A 15046-nucleotide genomic window follows, 5' to 3' on the forward strand; every position below is an offset into this window, starting at 1 on the left:
ATATATATATATTCATTCCAACTCCTATAATCCCGTGATCAAATATAGTTATATGAATAACATAAAAAATATTATCTTAGTATAGTGATTAAGAAATATCATGCAAATCTTACTGATGGATAAAATCAAAGAACGTTTTATGTACACTGAGAAGAAAAGTATTGCAAAACTATCACAATATGCTAAAATTAATCCTATTTCCGGCCCTATAGGAACAACAGAAAGCATGGTAATTTTTACCGAAGCACTTTCATAATGATTTTGGTAAAATAATTATTAAAATATTGCTTCATATTAGGCCTTAAATTTTGGTAAACGTGGTGAAATTGGGTAGTTTTATCCTGATACCATAGAACATGCATAGAAACTATTTATTCGGTTAAATTTACTTTTAAGTTTTGTATTTGTTATTAAAAGTGTGATAATAAAAACTGTAACTTTGAAAACCAGAATATCCGGTAAATCCTTATCACATGAAAAATTACCAAGTGAATACTTTAAATACTTTATAATTTGGTATTATTACCAGAACTATGTTTGTTGTTTTAAATCATAAATGTATTTACCATACAATACGGTTATTTTACCAGAATTTTTTCCTCCAAGCATTTGTAAGCATTTGAAAGTCATTAACTAAAATGAATTAAAATTAAGTCTCTAAGTTTCAGTTTATTTTACTAAACATATACAGTTTGGTCTTAAAAAAAGTAAATATGATACACAAGTAGTTTATAAACTAAATATACATATATTTTAATTAAATATATTATAATATATTTTACTGCTACTAACGATCTTATGCACACTTTTTACATTCAATTAATAATTGAAATACTTATAGCAAGAATAAGTTGAATAACATTTTTGTGTATTTGCAAAATGTGTTTAAAACTTATCTATCGGAAAAACTTTTTCAACCGGAAACCACAATTTATTTAAGAGCAAGGTAATGCAATTAAACTTCCCAATAACAGGAAAAAATTTTCTGCCTAATTCAATATTAGGCCCTTTCAATATTGATAAATGTATTCGTATTCTAAACAAGTTGATGTTCAACAATCCTATTTTCTGAATTGTCCAAAAATAGAGAAAATATTCGCATTGTAAGCAAGTTTTTCTCCCAATAAAAATATTTTACCAATTTAAGCTTAAAGTTTATTCGGGAGCTTATGAGTTATTCGATTAATCTTTTTTTATACTTTCAACCGGAATCATTGCAGCAACTTCAAACTATGCAATAGTTGAGGAAATAATGATGAATGTAATGTTAATAGATTCAACTAATTGTTTCGTTTCCAAAATTTTCAATATACAAAGAAACTATTCGTATTCTAAACAAGTTTATTTCGCAAAAGGAAAATATTTTATCTAATCTTATAATTTAACATAAAGCTTATTAAAAAATTAATGAGTTAAGGCATTCGATTAGTTTTTTAAAAAGTTTCAAACCATACAATCTTTGATAAAATCTTGATGAGTATAAAGTTTATAAATTCAACTAATCCTAAATGTAACGAAAAAAATTATATTTTAGTCTACATAGCGCAGAGTATACCCTAACCTCTTTTTTTATTATTAATTATTCATTTTATTTCAAGAATTTCTATAACAAGGATCAAAACTATTCATATTCTAAACAAGTTTTACTTAATATAATTTCAGCAGAAAACTTATGAATTAATGAGTTAATGCATTCAATTAATCTTTTATAAGCTTTCAGTATGAATCGTTGCTGTAGCTTCAAACCTTGCAATCTTTCATGAAACCTTGATGAGTGTAAAGTTTATAAATTTAACCAATCCTAAAGCAAAGAAAAAGTGCTTTAGTTTGTATAGTACAAAGTATGTACTTTTTTTATCAATTAATCCTTTTATTTTCAAACTTTTCAACAAGTATCAAAACTATTCATATTCTTAACAAGTTTCTTTTTTTTTCAAAATATAAAGTAAAAAATAGTACTTAATTTAACATAAAAGTTGAAAAGAGTTGGAAATTTAATGCATTCAATTAATTCCTTTTTAACAAGATTTATTTAATCTAATTTCAGCATAAATCTTATGAATTAATGAGTTAATGCATTAAATTAATCTTTTATAAACTTTTAATCGGAATCGTTGCTGTAGCTTCAAGCCCTGCAATCTTTTATGAAACCTTGATGAGTGTAAAGTTTATAAATTTAACTAATCCTAAAGAAAAGAAAAAAGTGCTTTAGTTTGTACATGGCAAAGTGTATCCTATTTTTTGATCAATTAATCCTTTTATTTTCAAACTGTTCAACAAGTATCAAAACTATTCATATTCTTAACAAATTTCTTTTTTTCAAAATAAAAAGTAAAAAAATAGTACTTAATTCAACATAAAAGTTGAAATGAGTTGAAGATTTAATGCATTCAATTAATTCTTTTTTAAACATGAATTGTTGCTGTAGTTTCAAACTATGAAATCGTAGTAAAAGTACCACAATTTGGCCTCTGTCCAAATTCCTTGTAACTCAGGTTAGGCGACCTTGTCTATGTGACTCTGAATATTACCAAAGGTAGTCAGCCTGATGGCTCGAAAGAAAGTGGTTCAGAGCAGGTAGTAAAAAAAAACTTGAATACAAAATTGAAACAAAAATAATAAACCAAGGCCAAAAGCTGTGTCTCAAGTTATTCAAAATAACGCCCTTACAGTAAAGCATTTAGAAAACAGATTTTTTGCAGGAGGATCTTTCAGTTGTGCGTTGCCATTTTTTTAAACGTAATTATTTTATTGGTTTGAGAAAGAGTTTTTTTTTCCTGTCTCCGCTTTACAATGTGCTTATCAACTGATCTTAAATCGTTTGCTCATTCTTTTTTGAGCCGTTTAGTTTGTTTGTATAAGAATTTTACCTTTTATGGTAGTAATATAAAAACATTATAATGCATTGTTGTAATTGGCACATAGATGGCATTAATTGTTCTTGACCTATGTAACAAAGATATTTTTAGTGGGATCTTCTATATTTTCTTTTAATTTGTTCAAGTAATTTTATTAGTTTGAACATTTTTCCTACCTACGCATTAAAATGACTAATTTGTTTACTAGCTATTAACAGGGTCATCAAGCATTCCGATACTATAATTTTACTTTTAATTGACCAAAAAATTGAAGAAATAAACATTCTGAAAGCATTTTAACCCCATAAGATATTAAAAAAATATTAATAAATTAGCACATTATTATGTAAAGTATTAAGCAATCATGTGTCGTATTAAATAACTTTTAAAGCATTTATAGATATTTCATTTATTAATTATATAACCCACACCAACTTCATAAAACTTTCTTCTTCAATATCGTAAAATAAATAAGACTGGACTATTAACTAAAAACATAGCAAAAAGACCAATAGCAATAAGGAGATCAAATTAAGTCTATGACAATTTCGATTTGAATCAATTCTTGCTCAGGTAATCTAAATCTATTTCTTTAGTAATCTCTATATTTTTACGAAATACATTTATAAACCCGAAGAGTATACCAGTCGAAACTAGCGGGACAGTTTGAATAATTCTTCTTTCTATATTTTCTAGTAGAGCCCTTTAAATGTTAGACGTCTCCTGATGAACATTAAATCTGCAAGATAGCGAACGATTCTGTAAATCATTTGGTCGATTCCATAGAATATTTTTGCGGACATATTTCTGAACGATGTATTTATACATGTCTCATTTATTACTTACGCGACCCATACCAATTTGATAAAATTTCTGTGTATTTTATTTTAAAATTAATAAGGCTGATCCTTTATTAAGATGGTAGTAATTAGGCCAAATGCGATCAATTTATGGCTGTGATGACTTTGATTTATATCCGTTTTTCCTCAAATAACCAAAGCATATTTGTTTGGTAATTTATGTATTTAAAAAAATGGGTTAAAATCTGGTGAGCACGCCAGTCAAAGCTAACAAACGAGTTTCAATAATTGTTTTTTGTTAAATCTCGTGGAGCTGCATGAAGTCAAACGTCGACTGACATGCATTAAATTCGCAGAGTATTGACTGATCCTTTCAGATCTAGACCTTGGTTGATTTCCTAAAAGTTTTTAATGAAAACTTTATGACTTATATGCATGAAGTATTATCATAATTATGTTTTCTTCAGTTTATGAGTAATTCAGAAAAAAATCATTTTAAAATTACACTTATAGCAGAATTTTGAACTCCCTTAAACAGTAAAGTAATTTTTCTAGGTTTAAATTGTATCACATAATGTACACAATTAAAATGAATTTTTACATTTAGCTTTTAATTGCTTTATTTTTTAGCACAGTAAATAAACTTAAATCCTAACATGTTCAAACTTATTTATGTTCAAGTAATTGGAGAGTATGAAAGCTTTTATGTAGCTAAATTCTCGGTATTTAATGAAAAATATATTATGAAACTATGTTTTAAGTTAAAAAAACATTCTATAATTAGAGGGAGTGATAATAATATCCATGCATCAACAGTATAGCAATTTTATAAAATACAATGGAGAGAAGTAAATATTAATTACCTGTTTTGTTTTGTGGTTTACAACTCTTTTACTCGTCGTCCATTCCTCTGTAACAGAAAAAACACAAATAAAAACGAAGTGCATTACATATTTTACTGGTATATCTTATGATAATGCTAACAACATTAATCTTTTTAATTTTCAAATCACACAATTCTCGAAAATGAATTATTAAAAATCCTGAAGTAATGATAGTAAAGAGTGAGACAAATAATATAGTTATAAAACAAATGATTCTAGAAATAATATTTTTTGCTGTTTTCTACTTTCTGCTCTGTTAAAAACTCTGGATCAAATTACACTATAAAAGTACCGGAATTTTGTGTGGATCATCCGTAAAATCCATTTTCACCGCAAAATATAAAACCGTAATTTTTACAGTGATATTTATATAATTAGAGTGATTCTGAGATTTTGAGATTTGAAAAATTACACTCTCAAAATTATGAATTTTAAAAAAAATGTATTGCATAAAAAATGTTCTTAAGAAACTGATTTATGAATTATTAACTGATTATGAAATAAGATTATTTAATTAAAGTGATTTAATGAGTTTGCGATAATTATTACCGTGAAAATTATGGTATATCAGATTTTTTGTTCCGGAAAAAATGAATTTTGAGGTAAAAAGTGGTACTTTTTGACGGAATTTTATCCTTAATTTTTTACAGTGTAGTGCAATTTTTTTTAGCAAGACGTGTAAAAACTTTCACCTGGTAACCTTTGTATCGGGTTTTTTTACCTCTGCTTAAAATGGTGAATGTTCTTCGTTAAAGAACAATTATTTTATTCTGGTGCTAAATATCATTTTAGAACAAGTTTTTATTCACCTTATTATTTGAAAAATAAATGTTTAAATATCTTTGTATAAATATTTGCAATCATTCCGTCTTATAAATATTAAACTATTCATATAAATATATAATTATTCACATGAATATTAAACTATTCATAAGAAACACAACCTAATATATTTGATTTAAAAATCTAGTAGGTTTTTTAACAAGACGTTTGTAAACTTGCTTCCAAAACCCACACGTCTATTGACCTCTGCTTGAAATTGTAAATGTTCATTACAGAACAACACTGATATACCCTTTAAAATTTGTATGGACGTTTTTTACTCATAACGTCAAATTTACGACGTCATATTTTTCACTGTTTAGCAGTCGCCTCAGCTGTAAAGAGCTTGTTTGTAAAATAACGAGCATAGCCTCTACTATAAAATAAGTTACTTCTCGTTTGTAATAACTCGTCTACAACAAGTGAAAGTCAACAAAGAACAAGTGCTTAGTATTTTGTGACCAGATCTCTTTTCAAAAGACTAACATTTATCAAACCTTTAACACGTGAGTCGTAATTTTATTTGATATTCTCTGCCTGATACACCATAGCAGTTAATTAATTCCAATGTTTTATGATACCAGAAAAAGTTTTGTTTTGTAATAGAGAAAAATGTCATAAAGTTAGAATTTTCGTGTTACCTTCAAGTAGTGTGATAAAGAATAAAATTTTATTATGTTTTTTTCTCTTCTATTTTAACTTTGTATAATGTTGGAAATTTTGAAAAGCGTTCTGCAAAATAGTTCAAGTTTTAAACTATTATTATGAAATTAATTTTTCTTAAAATCAATTACATTATTATATGGATTAACTTGAATGAAAATATGGTTCAATTTAACGTGTTGCTAAGCTTGAAGACACTTTGCACAATATTATGGTTGGACATTTGATAATCCAGATTTTCTAAGAATATATCATGGTTAGGTAATTATCTATGTTGACGTACACTCTCGGAAAAATAGGCTATGAACCACAGTACCTTAATCTATAATACATTGTAATTTTACTAATACCTTAATTCCAAAAAAGTTATGATAAAGTAATATTATAAAATAGATAAAATATGATAGAATTATAAAATTTACCGTGTTTCTGTCTCTATGAGAACGCCAGAAAGCTCGGTAATTTTAACCGAACTGTTTTGATAATGATTTTAGAAAAATTATTAATGAAATATGATTTTATAAGACGTGATAAAATTTGATAAGTGAGATAAAGTTGATTTTATCATGATACATTAGAAAATGGCATAATAGTCATTTATTCGGTTATATTTACATTTCATATTTATTTTTTACTTAATGCATGGTATCGATAGAACTATAAGAACTATAATTTTGATAAACAGAATATTCAGGAAACCATTACCATACGAATGATAAAATTACCAAGGAATGGTTTAAATACCATATACTTAGGTTATATTCACCAGAATTATGTTTTATTACGAGAAACGCCATTATCATACGATAACTTTACCAGAATTTTTTTTCTCCGTGTATAGTTCAACGCGGAACGAATTTTTCTGAGAGTATATCATGGTGAGGTATTATGTATGCTGAGTATATTCTCAGAAAAATTGGCTGTGAACCATAATATAGGCACTTTAAACCATAATACAGAGCAAATTTATTACAACCTTACAAAGTTGTGAAACCATGTTTCCGTTTGAATTTAATTATAACATTGTTTAATAAAAATTTTAATATTCCTCAACTTAGCACCATCTTGAGGGTGCAGCAAGTTTAAACGATATTATGGTTCATTAGACACCAATATTTTTTAAATGAGTGGAATTTAAGTATTTATAGTTTCTTTCAAAAATGAATTGAAATTAGGTTTCAAATTTTGCACCATAATTCATAATTTTTTGCGTTAAAATAATTTCTCACCTCCCGTTCAAACAAGTTAAAAATATCTTTTTGTAGTCAAAAATAATGTTTTAAAAATAATAAACACCATTTCTTATGAAAACGATTTTACAAATGGCGGCTTTCAGTTATTATTTTCTAATTATTTTCTACTTTTATTCTTTAAAAAAATAAAGATATCTAATAACAAGAAACTTTTTAGATTTGTGAAAAATAGGGGTTTTAGCAAATTAAAAAAAGAATATAACACATAGCTTTATTAATCTTAATCGCAAAAAAAAACTGATAATCAATTTCTTTAACCAAAACCATGAAAATATACACCAATATATGCCCAAAGAATTTGTCACTCTGATTCGAATTTTAGTTTTTCAGTTAACTTTCAGTTGTAATTAAGATATATTAATTCTAAATAATATATTTATGAATATTTTAAACAAAAATAAAATGCAATATAATGAAGTTATCGCTTATCAATTATTAAAGGACAATATAAGCTTTTTCTACTAATTAAAACAAAATTAGTTAATATGTGCAGTAATATATATCATTGACAGTAATTAAAATATTTATTAGTTAATAAAGTTCAATTTCAAAAGTAAATATAAACAGTACTCACCATGCTTTTTAGTAAATAAGACATCTGGATCCTGAAAATATTAATAAATTGTAATAATGCAATATAGAATATGGAAAATAGTAAAATAGTTGTAATTCAGTTAGCTAAATAGTTGAAAATAATGTAAACCAATATATATATATATCGACTCTTGCTTATTGTCATCCAGCCTCTCTCTCTCTCTCTTTCTCATCTATCTGTCTATCTATATCTATCTATCTGTCTGTCTATCTGTACATCTCTATCAATCTATTTCTTTCATCCTGCGCAACGTTAGTCTTGGGCTTTTTTTCCGTCGTTGCAATTAGTAGTACGCTTCAAATTTAATAACAAATTTTCTCAGTATAGTTTAGATCTCATAAAGTAGTTAGCTCGTTAATGATATTCATTAAGATGAAAATAAATTATTATTTTTTTAAGATTAGCACAGTTATAAAAATTAGTATTTGGTTTTCTAATGTGAAATGCACAACTTGTTTCAGAAGCATAAAGGAATAATAAAACTATCAAATGTTCTAAAAGATGTCGCTCACTTTACATGCTTTCGTTTTTAATTGTTTAAAGAATATCAATTTAAAATCTGCCTAATAAACTTTTTCTTAGAGAAACTAAAAATGTCTACAATTGTTTCATTTAATTCTGGAAAAGCATTTAGCCATGTGACTAGACTAAAAAGTGGGAAGCTGTCTTATCTTCTCATAGAAATATGCAATGATGCAATGTAAAATAAAATATTATAAAGCTTTCGAGCTGCAAAGCAAAATTTTCCAGGCACGTAAAAATTTCCAAAATTCAGTTACAAGTAATATTACTTGAGACATTATAAACAAAATAACGGAATTTAAACATAATTAGTTACTTAATGTATTTGGGGAATTCAAATATTTTTTGTGAAATATAAAATGCTTATCTAACCGAGTTCGTATTTTTAAATTGAAAATTTCTGGAAACTTTCAGACTATTAATGAGAGCGAAGACAATTGATCACTTCGCACTTACTGTGGATTTAAAAAATTATTTTAATGCATGCGTGTTCTTTATTATTTCTTTAATAGGAAACATTTTGTTGATCCTTGTTAATTTACAATTATAACATATTAAATCAAAAGGAACATGCCTTCATTTTTTTCATAATTCATAACTATTAAATATTATCGTATTAACTATTAAATATTGAATTAAACTAAATATGTCTTTGTTTTGTTTAATAACTCATAACTGCGAATTGAAGCAAAATAAGTATGCATTCGTTTTATATTTATAATTCATAATTATGTCTTCGTTTTTTTAAGACTCATACACATTATATCAAAATAAGAATTTCTTTGTTCTATTTTATAATTCGTAACTAAATCATTTTAAATGAAAACAAATGCGCCTTTACTTAGTTGCAGAATTCATAACTGTGTCTAATGTGACTCATCTTAACTATCATTTTTATTGCCTCTATCGAAACGTTTTTTTTTGTACGGTTTTCAAAAGTTCAACAAAAAAAAATTCATTTATTTTAAATTTTTGGTATGAACGAATAGTTAGAAATATACACGACAAAAAAAATCAATTGTATAATTCTGGTGGGATTATTTTCCGTTGAATTCAAGCCATAAAATTTTTTTAACAGCTATGTACCAAAAAGATAAACTTTCAATTCAATACATTTTGAAAATATCAAAAAACAACACGTATTATATTTATTTTCTGATTATTAAAAATTCCTTATGTTATTAACATCACCACTGACTTTATTTTCTTAATTTAAGATACTTCTCTAAATTATAATAGTTTTATATTTTGAGAGTTTTTCATAATCCTAAATGTTTAAAACTGCAACAAAAAAATTCCTATCACTTTTAGATAATTATAAAGATAAACAGTTTACATCTTTTCAATTACTTTTTTAATGTAAATTCTTGAAATACAACAGATACTGAGTCATTGAATAATTTGTTGCAAACCTTATCAACCCAAAAGAGGCTTTAAAAAAGCGCATAACAACTATTTCATATCTTCCCTTTGGTGCCGTGCCTACATGAAATCGTGCATGCATAATAAGCTGTCTTAAGTAAATTGATAGGCGTGGTTTACACCGCCTAGCGCAGTGCTTTATTTCGTCCATGCATTAGTAGTTGTAAGTTATTTTTAAAAAAAGAACCACAACAAAACCTTCATCTTGAATGAAAATGCAAACATACACCATTCTTTTATTACGAAATAATCTTGTTTAAGGAAATACTGGACTAACGCCAAAAATTCCTCAATTCGCTTAAATTGTTTTATTCTTTCTCTTTTTGGAAGGTAAAAAAAATCTGTGAGGATAGAATTTCGTGACTAACCAATGACTGCACAAATAAATTAAATAGGAGACCTTTACGAAAAACTGAAAATAGATTTTTAAAACTGGACAATCTTTCAGCATTGTGTACACCGCAGGCAAAATGAAATAAAGACCTTTTTGTGAATTTCGCTGGCATTTTGAAAAGAGAAGGCCAATCTGAATGTTGTCTCAGGTCTTCAAGATTTTCTAATATGAATGATACTTTAGAAACTAATCATAATTAAAGTGTAATCCTTCAATGTGAGAGAACTACTCCTTCATACTAAATTTGTGTCCACTTCTAGCAATAAACCTTTAATTAGGCTGTTTGAAACAAGCCTTAAATGCTCTGGGCTTATCACAAACTACTTGAAATAAATTAGGATAAGAAAAATTCTTGCTAGTCTAGGACAGTGTTTCCCAAAGTATGGTACGCGTACCCCCAGGGGTGCGGGAACAGTTTAGTGGGGGTACGCGTTCTTATACGAAATATCTTGCAACAAACGAAAATTTCAAACAAATTTATTTAAAATCAAAGCTAGTCATGAAAATTTACGATTATGTATTTTTCTATTGTCTATTTTTTGCACAGTTAACAGTTAATAATTAGTGGTGTCAACAGCCAGTTGTGATTTTTAACTTTTGTGCTATATTTTTATAGTAAAAAATACATTCATTTTTTTATTTGTGGTACACAGCGTTGCGAAAAATTTCGGAAGGATACACAAAAGTCTTAAGTTTGGGAAACACTGGTTTAGGATGAAAATAAAGTAACAAAAAATTTAAACCAAAATATTAAAAAATTGTCAACAACGTAAAAAAATAATACTTGTCGGCCTATAATGCATGAAAACAATATTTATAACAGATTATTTAACAATAACAATTTATTAATGCAATCTAAAATGTGAAATGAAAGATATTTAAAACCTACAAATAATTACTTAGATATAGGTATTTCCAAACATAATAACACAATACATATAATAAATACATAATGTCTTACAAACGTAAAAGGTTCATTTAACAATTAATTATTTTTGATACACAATATTCGTCTTGTTTTCTTTTTTGAGAAACAAAATTCGCTAGAACCAATTCAAAGATAATTAAACTGTTAAACTTGTATGTAATTTCACGATAAATCTATTTTTTTAATATTTTTTGCCCGAGACAAAAGATTAATGAATCTGTTTACAATAATCCTTAAAATTTGTTTTTAATGAACTCAAATGAATTAATTTAAATAAATGAATTAACAGTGATGATAAATTAATCTTTGATCTTGATGCTTTTAAATGAATTAATTTAAATAAAAGTAGATTTCATATACATAAATCTCTGCCTCTTTTTTTCATTACAGGAAATTAATAAGAATTTTGTCACAAAGAAAATGAATTTTTTCAATGCAGTTATTCCGAAATATGTTTGTGATATTTTTTTCGTAGCTTTATTTAAATATTTGAGAGATTTTATTGCGTTTTTAGCTTTAAAAAAACAACATGTTTTTTAATGCTATGAAACCAAACCTACAATCATATTTCTTTAAAAATTTCAACACATTTTTCTAAACAAAGGCTATACTAATCTTTTAGATCCAATTAACATGAAATGCAATCCTGGAAATTAATTACAATGTACGAATTGTGAATTTGCTATTAGAATTATCCCTCACAAAAACCCAGAATAGCTTATGTACAAATAAATGGGTAACTTAAACAAACTAACATCCAAAATTTTTCCAAGGCTAAAATTATCAAAAGTTATTTATGAAAATAATGCTTTATGGAAACAAAAATAATAGTTCTTTATCAAATACGAATCACTATAATTATGCAACAGTGCATGGTTAGAATGAGGTCATTTCAAATAAATTATATCCATTATATAATTATGCAAAGCAAGTTTTAATTTGAGTTGATTTCTTTGTTTGAAGACCTTACCGGCCTTCATATTCGGACAATAAAGATAGTAAACAATGAGGAATAGAACTCACCACTAAATCTGTGGAACTCACAGGAACCACACTCTTTGTGACAGTTCGTGTAACAGTCGGTTGATTGCTATTAGAAGCACTGCTGTATCGATCGTTGGAAGGCATCTCTTCTTATTTATACTGAATTTTGGAGACTACATCAGAACTACATTATTTTGAATCTGAAATAAGAAGAAATTCAGATTTATTCTTATAATTAATCGTAATCTAATGCAATTTGTAAACAGGAAAAAAATCTGGTGTTTATTAAAATTACTCCAATATATGGTAATCATGTTTTTGATACAAAACCCATAATTCTGGTAAATGACACCAAAATATTAGGTATTAAGGCCATTCAAGTGGTAATTTTTCAATTTATATAGAAACGGTTAACCGAAATTAATGTTTTCAAATTAAAGTTCTTATAACCATACATTTAGTAACAAATACAGTAAAACCTGTTTTTGTGCGATTGGTTTTGTGCGATTTTTTTTGTGCGATTTTTTGTGCAATTTATTTTTATACGGTATACGAATCTTAGCGGAGTTAGCACCAGTTTAATGTTTTTTATCAATGTACATATACACGTTGTGGACGAACTCTGATTACGTGGTCTCCTTGACCAGTTGACCGTCGTCACAAAAACTGATCACTGATTTTATGGTAGCAAAAACAAATCAATTCAAATCCTATCTTCAAGCGACGAAACCGATTTTCAACCAATTCATCACAAGAAGATGCGCGTTTTGGATTACGACGAGTAGCAGCAAACTATTTAATGTATAATTTGAAAACTTCTCCCTGTATATGTACAATGAAGAATTAAATATTTTTACAATTTCTTTAGGTCTAATTTAATTATTTAATTTAATTGAAAGCATTTTCTCATCTATTTCATAAATCACTGATGTATCTTCTAAGTCCGACTTTTTTATGCGGTCCTTATCCACCGCATAAAAAAATTTTAGGTAGTATATCGTACAAAGTTGTTTATTATATGTAAGTTTTTATAAAATTTTCGAATAATTTTTTGTACGATTTCTTTTAAGCGGTTCCTATCCACCGCACAAAAACAGGTTTTACTGTACAAAACTGAAAAGTAAATTTAACCGAATAAATTGTTTTTATTCAATACTCTAAGCTATCATGACAAAATTACCAAATTTTACCACGTTTGCCAAAGTTTTATCCCATATTATAAAACCATATTTAATAATTAATTTTACCAAAATAATTATCAAAGAGCTTCAGTAAAAACAACAGAGATTTTTGGTATTCTTTTAGAGCCAGAAACCTATACATGCTTTTTCTCTCAGTTAGTAGAAGCATGAAATGTAATATATGAATACAGAAAAGGCTATAATTCAAATACCGTGATTTTATTTTCTCTAAATTAAAACAATCACGCAAACTTATTGTAAAAATTGTGTGTCTTGCAATAATAATAATCATAGTATACAATGTAATTGGTGATATTGCATAGTGTAATTTTAAAATGTAACTATTTAAAATTAATGTAATAAAATAAAATTTAAAATAAATGACATAATAAAATGTAATATCTAAAAGTAAATCTAAAAGTATGTAATCGAATATATTTTGCAAAAAACTTCAATGGAAGGAATTATATAAGGAGTTTAGAAATTAACTATGAGCATTTTTATCGTTATTAATTAATTAAGATTTATTAATAATTAAAAAATGTTAAAATATTAAGTAATGAAAAGTAATATTTAAATCATGTAATAATTAAATGTATTACGAACTATGCATTATATTGTAGGAAAATATATAAATGTAATCGTTTTTACCTAAATTTTAAAGCATTTTAGAATATTTAAATGATATATTATATTATAGAAAAATCGATAAATATAATCATTTTGTTATTTTTTTTATGATGCCTACATTTAAAGATATTTTAACTTATCAAAATTTATGAAATTTTGTCGAATATAAATTTTTGTTTAATTTCTTTCAGTAGGATTCCTTTTCATGATCTTTACAAATACGATTTTTATAATATTTAGACAGCCATTGACTGTAAAATAAGTGTCAAATACATGATAATTATCAAATACAGCCTAAATTTATAGCAAGAGTCAAAATTGTTGATAGTTTTAGCCATAAATAAAATTTTTAAAGCGTTTTGAAACTTAAATGATTTTAAACGTTAATTTCTCCATGGTCAGAGATAAATTAAGTAATTCAAAAATAACTATTAAAAACTTCCTATTTAATGTTAACTGTGAAATTCAAGATCATATTACAAAATATGAAGAAGCAGCAAAAAAAAACACAAAATTCACCCAAAACAAAAAATTATTACTTAAGTTTAAAAAATAATTTTCGTGTTAAGTAACGAAATTTTTTCATTATAATTCTTATTAAAAACACAGTTTTTGTAATCCAAATTAAAAAATTAGTGTTAACTAAGTTATTTTTATAGAACTTTCTAGTTTAAGTTATTAAAAGGTATCAAAACGCATTCACTATACCGCCATATCATTGCTATAAAACACCATCATGTCGTGATAGCAAAACAATATCCACATAGTGAACTTTATAATCAATTTACTGCGATATGAAAGAACTTTATTTTTAGATCATTGTTTTTGCATTTCTAAAGAAATAAAAAAAAACATAACTTTCCGATTCGGTGACTTCGACAAACATATTTACTTGACGAGAACAATTCTTATTGAGAAGTTCGAAAATAAAACTAAATTAATTCTATGTGGCAAACGACTTTCTTTGCAATTGAAGTAGAAGTATTTTTGGTTTCATGGAACTTGTAACATTTTGTTGATATATTGATGTCTTTTGTCTAGAATAATTGAATTCTTATTGATGAGTTCTGATTGAAACGTGACTAGAATAATGAAACTGAAAGTTCTTGC

General features: G+C 26.3%; 1 protein-coding gene across 2 annotated transcripts in view; it reads right to left on the reverse strand.

Moving 5' to 3' along the window:
* LOC107436313 (chascon) overlaps positions 1 to 15046 on the reverse strand; it is a 75059-nt gene that overhangs the window by 31462 nt on the left and 28551 nt on the right. For both annotated transcript variants that reach the window (XM_071182331.1, XM_016047971.3), the window contains exons 2-4: positions 12165 to 12325; positions 7855 to 7885; positions 4522 to 4568 (exon numbers count right to left, since the gene is read on the reverse strand). In XM_071182331.1, the coding sequence (XP_071038432.1) occupies positions 4522 to 4568; positions 7855 to 7885; positions 12165 to 12269 (183 nt within the window). In that variant the 5' untranslated portion in view covers positions 12270 to 12325. The remainder of the gene's footprint in view (positions 1 to 4521; positions 4569 to 7854; positions 7886 to 12164; positions 12326 to 15046) is intronic.

This window comes from Parasteatoda tepidariorum, chromosome 6 (genome assembly GCF_043381705.1).
Source record: "Parasteatoda tepidariorum isolate YZ-2023 chromosome 6, CAS_Ptep_4.0, whole genome shotgun sequence".
Taxonomy (NCBI): domain Eukaryota; kingdom Metazoa; phylum Arthropoda; class Arachnida; order Araneae; family Theridiidae; genus Parasteatoda; species Parasteatoda tepidariorum.